This window comes from Solanum tuberosum, unplaced genomic scaffold, assembly GCF_000226075.1.
Source record: "Solanum tuberosum cultivar DM 1-3 516 R44 unplaced genomic scaffold, SolTub_3.0 scf00002, whole genome shotgun sequence".
Lineage (NCBI taxonomy): Eukaryota > Viridiplantae > Streptophyta > Magnoliopsida > Solanales > Solanaceae > Solanum > Solanum tuberosum.
Window position 1 is genome coordinate 91,874 of NW_006238928.1, and position 10,136 is coordinate 102,009.

General features: G+C 34.5%; 2 protein-coding genes across 2 annotated transcripts; both read left to right on the forward strand.

Annotated features, from left to right (window-relative positions):
* Positions 1-237: 237 nt before the first annotated feature.
* On the forward strand, positions 238-3,416 carry LOC102604883 (probable rhamnogalacturonate lyase B). The gene is made up of 10 exons (XM_015310303.1): positions 238-377; positions 774-944; positions 1,068-1,223; positions 1,307-1,413; positions 1,503-1,593; positions 1,866-2,007; positions 2,097-2,253; positions 2,389-2,505; positions 2,643-2,769; positions 3,133-3,416. Exons 1-10 carry the CDS (start codon positions 246-248, stop codon positions 3,367-3,369), a joined length of 1,437 nt encoding a protein of 478 aa, XP_015165789.1. The 5' UTR covers positions 238-245; the 3' UTR covers positions 3,370-3,416.
* A 1,646-nt stretch (positions 3,417-5,062) lies between these two features.
* Positions 5,063-9,759, forward strand: LOC102596029 (probable rhamnogalacturonate lyase B). The gene is made up of 15 exons (XM_006337964.2): positions 5,063-5,147; positions 5,641-5,762; positions 5,861-5,920; positions 6,024-6,143; positions 6,252-6,371; positions 6,633-6,774; positions 7,146-7,316; positions 7,544-7,699; positions 7,817-7,923; positions 8,229-8,319; positions 8,413-8,554; positions 8,639-8,795; positions 8,880-8,996; positions 9,099-9,225; positions 9,327-9,759. The coding sequence occupies exons 1-15, from the start codon at positions 5,103-5,105 to the stop codon at positions 9,570-9,572; spliced, it is 1,923 nt and encodes a 640-aa protein (XP_006338026.2). The 5' UTR covers positions 5,063-5,102; the 3' UTR covers positions 9,573-9,759.
* Positions 9,760-10,136: the final 377 nt, after the last annotated feature.

Here is a 10,136-nt window from a genome sequence, read left to right on the forward strand (position 1 = left end):
GGCTCTAGCTCCGCCCCTGGTCATGACAAGGAATGTATGTCTATAGACCTATTTGCTAACATTTTCGTGATGGCATATTCTTTTATAGTCATACTTATGAAATGATAAATATACAATATAAACGATTAATTGTTTGTATACATCAAAGACACATTGTGAATCTCTTATGTATATCTTCATTGGCAACATTTAAGAGGGATGTTCTATTGCCTAATCTTGAACACCGGTCGACCAGGTTTCATTACATGGCCGTGGCAGATAACAGGCAGAGATATATGCCTTCACCTGATGACAGGTTACCACATAGAGGAAAACCACTTGCTTATCCAGAAGCAGTCCTACTTGTCAATCCCATCGAGCCTGAGTTCAAAGGCGAGGTGACTTTATTGAGATATAATTCAATTATGTAATTAAAAGTATGTTCTCTCTAACAACGTTAGCTTTAGATCGGATGGTTACATGCTTCGACATGTATCAGAGCATACAGAGGTCATAAATTCTTATGTCAAACTCTCCACCACCCATGAAAAAGAAAAAAATATTTTAACATATTGTTTGGCGCATGAAAAAAGAATCAGCTCCACAGATGAAGAGGGGTGTTGAGATATGATCTAATTAAGTAACTAAAAGTGTGCTCGCGCGGCATAAGTTTGTTACTTCTCTTTACTTGTGCGAAGAAGCAATATTTCTAGTTGTCAATTTCATAAAGACTCAAGAACTATTAGACTGCTATCGCGAAATGGTTTGTGCTTTGATTCATCCCATGCATACAGGTCGATGATAAATACCAGTACTCGTGTGAAAATAAAGACAACAAGGTCCACGGCTGGATATCTATGAATCCACCTGTGGGATTCTGGCAAATTACTCCGAGTGATGAATTCCGATCTGGTGGACCTGTCAAACAGAACCTTACATCCCATGTCGGTCCAACTACTCTAGCTGTAAGAGCTTTCTTCTAACTCATTACTTTTACCATGAACATTTTCAACAAGATGAATAAATTCACAACAATAGGATACTTTTCCGCGGTTATACATTTAAAAGGTGAAATGTGTTATTCTCAGATGTTTATAAGCTCTCATTACGCTGGGGATGATCTAATACCAAAGTTTGCTCAAGGGGAAGCCTGGAAGAAAGTTTTTGGCCCCGTGTTTATATACGTTAATTCTGTTAAGCAAGGAGGACATCCTATTGCTCTATGGCATGATGCCAAGATACAGGTTTAGCAGTGAAAGGGTTTGAAATTTACTCCGGATTTTGTATGTGCATGATGTCAAAGTACTTATATCGGCTACTGATGCAGATGCAACATGAAGTTCAAAGCTGGCCTTACAGTTTTCCAGCATCAGAAGATTTTCCATCAGCAAATCAAAGAGGCAATGTTAGTGGTAGACTTTTGGTACAAGACAAGTAAGGACATAACACAGTTCCTCTTGAAAATATGTATTCAAACAAAAAGTTAATATGATTTTCTATGGATTTTTAACTACTTTTGATAGGTACAAGAGTCATGGTCATATACCAGCAAATGGCGCTTATGTTGGGCTTGCTCAACCAGGAGAAGCTGGTTCATGGCAAAGAGAATGCAAGGTCTCTTTTCTAAGCTAAATATCTATCAACAAATTAAACATGTTCCCAAAATGTTTGCAAAAAACAAGCAAGAGGACTTCTAGTATATCGGTCCACAATGATGATGATGATTGTAGATCTAGATGTGAACTTGATATTACGATCAAATGACAAGCTGAGAAATCCCCTCCTAAAGTTGAATGCTCTGTTTGACATTGCATTTCGGTATAAATGATTTACTTAACTCAAAAATTTGAAAGGTAAAACTGAAGTCTTAGTGTTTTCTGTTTCAGGGCTACCAATTTTGGGCTAAAACAGACAACAATGGAAACTTCTCTATAAAAAATATATGTCGCGGTCACTACACTCTTTATGCATGGGTCCCTGGATTCATTGGGGACTATGTATATAAGAACCTCATTTCTATAACTCCAGGTCTTGACTCCACGTTTATCATTCAATTCAACTCCTATTCTTCAAACAAAAACTCTGAATCTCATGGATCGCGTGATGCATGCAAACAGGTAGTAGAATTAATGTGCACGAAATCGTATATCAGCCTCCAAGAAATGGCCCCACATTATGGGAAATAGGGATTCCTGATCGTACTTCTGCAGAGTTTTTTGTTCCTGACCCTAACCCGAAATTTATCAACAAGCTTTTCATCAATCATCCTGACAGGTTATTAACCTACCTTTATGTATTGGCCTTATTTTTTATTTCCTCTAGAGTTGAACACGGAATGATAAATTAACTCCACATAGTTAATACAATTCCGTTCTCTTTCTCTAATGTCATCACATCTTTAAATGGCAGGTTTAGGCAATATGGATTGTGGGATAGGTACTCCGAGTTACATCCAACCGATGACCTTGAGTATGTAATTGGAAAAAGTGACTATAGAAAAGACTGGTTTTTTGTTCAGGTTCCAAGGTAATCTAATCAGAAATCTGATGAGTTGAAAACTGAAATGTTATATTAAATTCTTCGTTTCAAATTACAATGTTTCAAAAAAGTGTGATCATATAAATTGGGAAGCAGAACTAAGCAGAAACCATCTTTATGTGTAGGAGTAACAATGATGGCACGTATCAAGGAACGACATGGAGAATCATATTCAAACTTGATTCAGTCAATCAAAGTGGAATGTATAAATTGCGCATTGCAATTGCATCTGCATCTTTAGCTGAAGTGCAGGTACACTGATCCCTATTTATGTAAACTGCAATTTGCAATTTGTAGTCAATTACTCCCTCCATTTCATTACGTGTTTTAGTTTGATTGGACATAAAGTTTAACAAAAGTTATTTAGGAAGACTTTTGACTCTTATGATCTTAAGGTAAATATGTGTGTAACGTACATCTTGTGGTCTTAAACATGTCACTTGGGATGTTGAAGTTAAAGAATTACCAAGTATAGAAAGAAACATTATTTCTGCAACAAGCTTAAAAGGAAAGCATGTATGAGTTACGACTGAAGTATCTAATACTTTCTAAATGACCGAAAACAGAATCAGAGTTCACACCAGAAAGTCCCTTACTAAATTCTTGTATTTGCAGGTTCGGGTGAATAATCCGAGCACAAACCAGCCTCTATTTACAACCGGATTGATTGGAAATGACAGCTCAATTGCTAGGCATGGAATTCATGGATTATACTGGCTGTACAATATCGACATACATGGGAATCTGCTAGTGCAAGGGGACAACACCATATACTTAGGCCAACCAAGACGTCAAAGTCCTTTCCATGGGATTATGTATGACTATATTCGTCTCGAAGCACCACCAAACTAAGCAAATAATAGTATAATTCTAACAGTCTATTTGGTTGTATTGCATATTGTATTGTATTGTATTGTATTATTTTGAATGAATATAATGTTTGAATAGATTGTATCGTATTGAAATCAACTCTCACAATATTGAGGATGTAACTAATTACATGTCACACCACAACCAATGACATGTATTGTTTGTTTTGGCCTAACAAACCTTATAAATTTGTCCTTTAAGCTACGTTATCATTGAGTTCAAAAATACACGTAACATGTAAAATTGTATCATATCTTGTAAAGTTTTTCACTTTTCTCCTATAATCATGTGATATTGCATTGCCTTCATCATAAGCTTGTCAGCCTAGAAATTTATCTATTCGTATCTTTAACCTGGCTGTTTACTCCTAAATTTGTGACTTAGAATAACAATTGAACTTGTTGATGTGGTTCAAGGACACGAGATTGAGATGACCAAACAATGGGATTTGTTTTGACCGGCCGGCCACTATATTACATCTCCAGGGCCAAGGACATGACTCAGATTTTTCAAGAAAACATTTTTCTTCATACCAAACACACCTTATAGGTCTCGTCCTTCGGGTGACGGGAGCTACGAGCCATGTATGTTGAGATCAATATCATCTTTATTGAGTCACGTTTGATTTTTCTTCAATTTCAACGTGTCATCATTTGATACGGCCAGCTATCAAATCCAAATTTTGACCCATACGACATCATTGCGAGGTGTCACATAACATGATTCAATATTCTGGGAATCAAAGCAAACTTGAAATTCACTTTTTTTTTCCATTGGGCAAGTAATTTAAATACTACTCTAAAATTCCCATCAGTGTCCCACATATAAGTAGTGATTTCATGATCAGTTGGCACTTGGCACACTCCCCCTTGTCCATTCTTACACGCTAAAAGAAATATATGAATAATTGTACCAAACCAGTGTTGACGAGTAAGCTAAGTTTTCGATCGAACACGCGATATGAAGTCATGATTTGAGATCATGATTTTAAATCCTAAATTGTCCAAAAAAAAACACGATTTGAGATTTTTAATCATGATTTCAATTATTTTTTAAAATGTAAAACTTGACCATGTGTTCAAATTTTGTAAAAAAAAAAAAAACTCATACATCGCGCGAAGAGATTGTTCGTATCATGTGATAGGATTATTTTTAAGAATAACTAGTTATTAGACTAGTAAATCTTTATTAAATTATGTGTATTTGAAAGTTTGTAATCACAAATATTTATTCATAAGAGAAACATCGAGAGATGTGATGTATCAATACAGTACCTTAGGATATTATGATATATTATTTATGAGTTATGATTTGCTCATTTAGTAAGATTGTATAAGAATTTTGATTGTTTTCACAATTTATGGAATTTTATATTTATGAAGAAAAAAAATACAATTTAAAAAATTCAAATTATTTATCCAAACAAAATTTCAAATCATAATTTCAAATAATGATTTTATATCACATATTCAAACTTTGTTTTCTTTTTACTTAATTATTACCTTTCAAGGGAAGTGTTGAATCAAACATATGCATATTAATACCTAACATTATTCTGCTTCTGCCAAACTGCAAGAAGAGGTCAAATAATATTTCTTTCTTTTTTATTATTTTTTTATGTCATGTTTTAGGATTTCAATTTCTTGGGGAATAAAATGAAAATTTTATTATTTTTTTCATTTTTGCAGTATTGAATTAAGAAGAAGCTAAGATTAATGACTGCTCCAGGAGTACATCTACATCTTCCCGATGATCACCATGTAATTTATTCATCACTATATCATTTTGAAGAAATATTTTTTCCTCATGTATAACTATGTCCGAGTTAATTTCACATATGATCACTAAACTTACTCTTTATAACATTAAGGCCATAAAACTATATTTTTTGTCTAACTATTTGGAACACTAAAGTCACAAAACTAGTTATGTAACAACTACTACCGGAAATAGAGTTTTTTGTTTTCCAAATTTATGCTACAAACATGATTTTCCCACTATATTTCCATTGAACCAGCTCATTGGAAAAATGCACGTGGAAAATATATTTTCATTGAAATACTGCGAATAGTTATTGGGCATTATTCTTTCCTCAATCAAAATATCTATGAGAGTAGCCTGTGAACATTTTTCAGTGAAAAATTTCAATGGAAAATAGTGATGTTTTTGTAGGGAGTAAAGTTACTAAACTATGTTACTTGCACAATAATAAAAAACACTACAAAGTTGGATTTTTATGATAAAATTCTTCAGGTGATGATGGACAATGGCATTCTCCAAGTGACTTTATCAGTACCAGATGGCATTGTAACTGGAATTACATACAATGGCGTCGATAATTTGCTTGAGGTTCTAAATGATGAAACAAACAGAGGGTAAGTAACTCATATTTAACTTCCCTTGTGGAAAATGAATCAAGTAAGTTCTCCTTTTTGATGAATGTAACAATGTGTAAATGTAATGCTTTCTCTAGATATTGGGACGTTGTTTGGAGTTCGACAGGAACTACAGGGACTACTGGAACATTTGAAAGGTCATACCTCGTATATATAGACAAAGAATCTCAAACAATAAACTTATTTTGTAAAATAAAAAGTGTTTTGAAGAAATAAAATTATGTCACTTATATAATGTAGGCTCATATGCACAACACATAAGGTCATATTGGAAACAGATGATCAAATAGAGTTGTCCTTCTCAAGGACATGGGATGTGTCGTTCCAGGACGAGCTTATTCCCCTGAACATAGACAAAAGGTTGTTTTTTTTTCTTCGTTTTCTTTTCGTTGTTTAAGCATCTGGTTGCATAAATAGTAAATGGATTTGAGATGATACTTGATGACTAATTAGATGGATGATGTTCAGGTTTATAATGCTTAAAGGTTCCTCGGGGTTCTATTCTTATGCAATTTACGAACATTTAGAGGGATGGCCTGGTTTCAACCTTGATGAAACTAGGATTGCATTCAAGCTCAGAAAAGACAAGTAAATACTCACTTTGTCTTCATACTCACACACATTGTCGATCCCAACTTGTTTGGGACTGAAGCATAGTTGTATGTTGAGAATACAATTAAATGATTAAAGTGTGCTCTCTTTAACAGCTTAAGCTTTTAGATAAGATGGTCACTCACTTCATCATTGTATACATCACAGACATGTTGTCAAGTGTCAATCTCTTAATTATATCTTCGTTGACTACAATTGAGAAGGATGTTTAACTGTCTAATCTTGAACGTCGACCAGGTTTCATTACATGGCTATGGCAGATAACAGGCAGAGATACATGCCCTTACCTGATGACAGGTTACCGGATAGAGGGCAACCACTTGCTTATCCAGAAGCAGTCCTGCTTGTCAATCCCATCGAGCCTGAGTTCAAAGGCGAGGTACCTTGTTTCTTCTGTCATTTGTAGAGATATATTTTAATCAAGAAATTACAAACATGTTCTCTCTAACGGCATAAGTTTTGGATGAGATGATACACGATTCGACATGGTATCAGAGCATACACTAGTCATGTATTCATATATCAATCTCTCCGTCCAAAAAAATATATATTCTAACATGCTTGGCTCATGACAAAAAGAATTAACTCTGCACGAGAGGATGTGGTGTTGAGATATAATCTAATTAAGCAATTAAAAGTGTGCTCTCAGCTTAAGTTTAATTGTTACTTCTTTTTACTCGTTGCGAAGAGGCAATATTGTCCAATTTATCAATTTTACAAGGATATGTTCTTGATTGATAATGCTATCAGGTTGATGACAAGTATCAGTACTCATGTGAGGACAACGATCTCAAGGTCCATGGATGGATTTGTATGGATCCATCACTAGGATTCTGGATAATTATTCCCAGTGACGAATTTCGATCTGGAGGACCCCTTAAACAAAACCTCACATCTCATGTTGGTCCAACTGCTCTTTCTGTAAGTAACATAATCACAAGCCTTTAACACATTTTCTTGTCTTGATTGTGTCAAGAGATGTTATTTTGCATGCAGGGGCGGAGCTGGAAACTAATATATTCGTATTAAGAAATTCACTAAATATGTACAAAAATTGAATTCAGAACTCAATTACTAACACCTGATATCGTTATTCTAGAATTTAAAATTCATGAAGTTTAAATCCTGACTCTCGCCTCTTTTTGCAGGTGTTTCTCAGTGCTCATTATGCAGGAGAAGATTTGGTTCCAAAGTTTGGACAAGGGGAGCCATGGAAAAAAGTCTTTGGACCAGTTTTTATATATCTGAATTCTGTCACTTCAGGGGAGGATCCTATAACTCTCTGGGAGGATGCTAAAAAACAGGTATAATTAAGTAAAACAGATTATTTTTTTGTACAAAAAACTGAACATAAATGGTATCTTTGAGATTTTCTTTATATAATGTAACATGATTATCTAAGCACTGAATGCAAAAACCAGATGCTGATGGAAGTTCAAAGCTGGCCTTACAGTTTTCCAGCCTCTGAGGATTTTCCATCATCTTCTCAACGCGGTAATATTAGTGGAAGATTGTTAGTCCTAGACAGGTATTATTTGCTAATTTGCTCTAATGTTATCCAAGGGCAGAGATAGAAGGTTGCCTATGGGTTTGTCGAACCTAGTAACTTTAGTCCAAACACACTATCTGTATTAAAAATCCACTAAATATGTATAAAAAACAAAATTCAGAACCCAATTACTAATACCTGATATCGCTATTCTAGAATTTAGGACCTAAAAAGTTCAAATCCTGGCTCCGCCTCTATTGTTGCCATATTTTCATTTTTCTTTTGGAGGATCCATTTACTCTATGGTCATTGGTTCTACTTATATTCTCGTTTGTTTTACTTAGATACTTCAAAGACGATAAGATATCTGCTTCTGGTGCATATGTTGGTTTAGCTCCACCAGGAGAAGCTGGTTCCTGGCAAAGAGAATGCAAGGTGATTCAGGAGAACATAAAAACTCAATCAGTACTCGAAAACTACTTAGAATTTGTTTTCTGTTCAACAATTTCAACCGTTGATGTTAATCAGGACTACCAATTCTGGACAAGAGCAGATGAGGAAGGCAATTACGTCATAAGTAATATACGAGCAGGCGACTATAACTTGTATGCATATGTCCCTGGATTCATTGGAGACTACAAGTACGATATCAAAATCACAATTACCTCAGGTACTAATTTTCCATTTTGGCAAGTAGACCATTATTTCAAGCTTTTCGAGATTATGAGCCAAAAATTAACATGTTATAAATCAGGCTGCAGCATTGAGATGGATGATCTTGTCTTTGAACCCCCAAGAAATGGACCTACACTCTGGGAAATTGGCATTCCTGATCGTTCTGCTCGCGAGTTTTACATTCCTGATCCTGATCCAAAATATGTTAACAAACTCTTTATTAATCATCCTGATAGGTTAGCTTTCTCCTCCCTCATAGATAGTTTTAATGTTTTTTTCTTCATCTCATCGTTGATCACCATCATCATCAACGTCCTCAGGTTTAGACAGTATGGGCTATGGGAGAGATACGCCGACTTGTATCCAAATGGAGATATAGTCTTTACAATTGGAGAGAGTGACTACAAAAAAGATTGGTTCTTTGTTCAAGTCACTAGGTAAAAAACAGCTAAAGCACTAATTAGACCTAATATTCGATGCCTTCAGTGAAATGAAACATGAATTTTCTTCCTTTTTTTCGTGTTTTTTGGGCATGTTAGGAAAACTGATGAGAAGACATATCAAGGAACAACATGGCAAATAAAGTTCAAACTCGACAATGTTGATCAAAATGAAATCTATACACTAAGATTGGCACTTGCATCAGCAGCTCAAGCTGAACTACAGGTACATATAGCACAATATTAATTTCACATCATTTTTTTCTTATCATCATTAGAGTATTATCGAGTCAACAATACAAGAAATCATTGAAATGTAACTTGTAGGTTCGCGTCAATGATAGTTCAAGCATGAATACTCCTCTATTTTCAAGTGGAGTGATAGGGAAGGATAACGCGATAGCAAGACATGGAATTCATGGACTCAACTGGCTGTTCAATGTGAATTTGCAGGGTACTATACTAATTGAAGGGGAAAATACTATATATTTGACACAAGCAAATGCAACTAGTCCTTTTCAAGGGATCATGTATGATTATATTCGTTTAGAAGGACCTCCTTCCCATGACTAAGGCAAATTGTTTGAGAATTCATTGTATAGATATTATATTATTTTTAACTTTTGTAAGAGTTTAAGTTATATAGACCAACAAAAGAACAGATTCGCGTAGATTCTCTATGCATGCATTATCGACCCAAATGTTGGCATATAGTATGTACTAATTAATTTCTTTGAATGTTATCAACCAATGTTTATCATTTTCTTCTTCTTCTTTTGAATTTTGTGCATTGTTCCATATCAATTATTTTAAGGATTTTTGGCACATACATAGTATGTAACTCTCTAACATTCTTTCTTTTTATTTATTTTTTCTCTTCTACAGTATTTTTTTTAATAAGGAAACAGGCTGATTTCACCTTGGTTAAAATGCCCACTAAAAGCAATGGTAACCAAGCATTTGTAGTCCATGATCAGAAAATTCAGAGGGAAAAAGAAAAAAATATGGTACATTTAACAACGTCAATATATGGAATTTAAATTCTTAAAAATAATAATTTAATAGTTTTGATTATAAAAATTGTTTGATTCCCTAAACGAAACTATCTTAGCTTGAATCCTTCTCAAAATAAGTAAT

Bases quoted from the DNA above. Each gene is read 5' to 3' on its own strand.
- LOC102604883 (XM_015310303.1), top strand. From the start codon at position 246: ATGGCCGTGGCAGATAACAGGCAGAGATATATGCCTTCACCTGATGAC. The intron at 945-1,067 runs GTAAGAGCTTTC...TGTTATTCTCAG, and splicing joins TCGGTCCAACTACTCTAGCT to ATGTTTATAAGCTCTCATTA. The intron at 1,224-1,306 runs GTTTAGCAGTGA...CTACTGATGCAG, and splicing joins GGCATGATGCCAAGATACAG to ATGCAACATGAAGTTCAAAG.
- LOC102596029 (XM_006337964.2), top strand. From the start codon at position 5,103: ATGACTGCTCCAGGAGTACATCTACATCTTCCCGATGATCACCAT. The intron at 6,775-7,145 runs GTACCTTGTTTC...TAATGCTATCAG, and splicing joins AGCCTGAGTTCAAAGGCGAG to GTTGATGACAAGTATCAGTA. The intron at 9,226-9,326 runs GTACATATAGCA...TGTAACTTGTAG, and splicing joins CAGCTCAAGCTGAACTACAG to GTTCGCGTCAATGATAGTTC.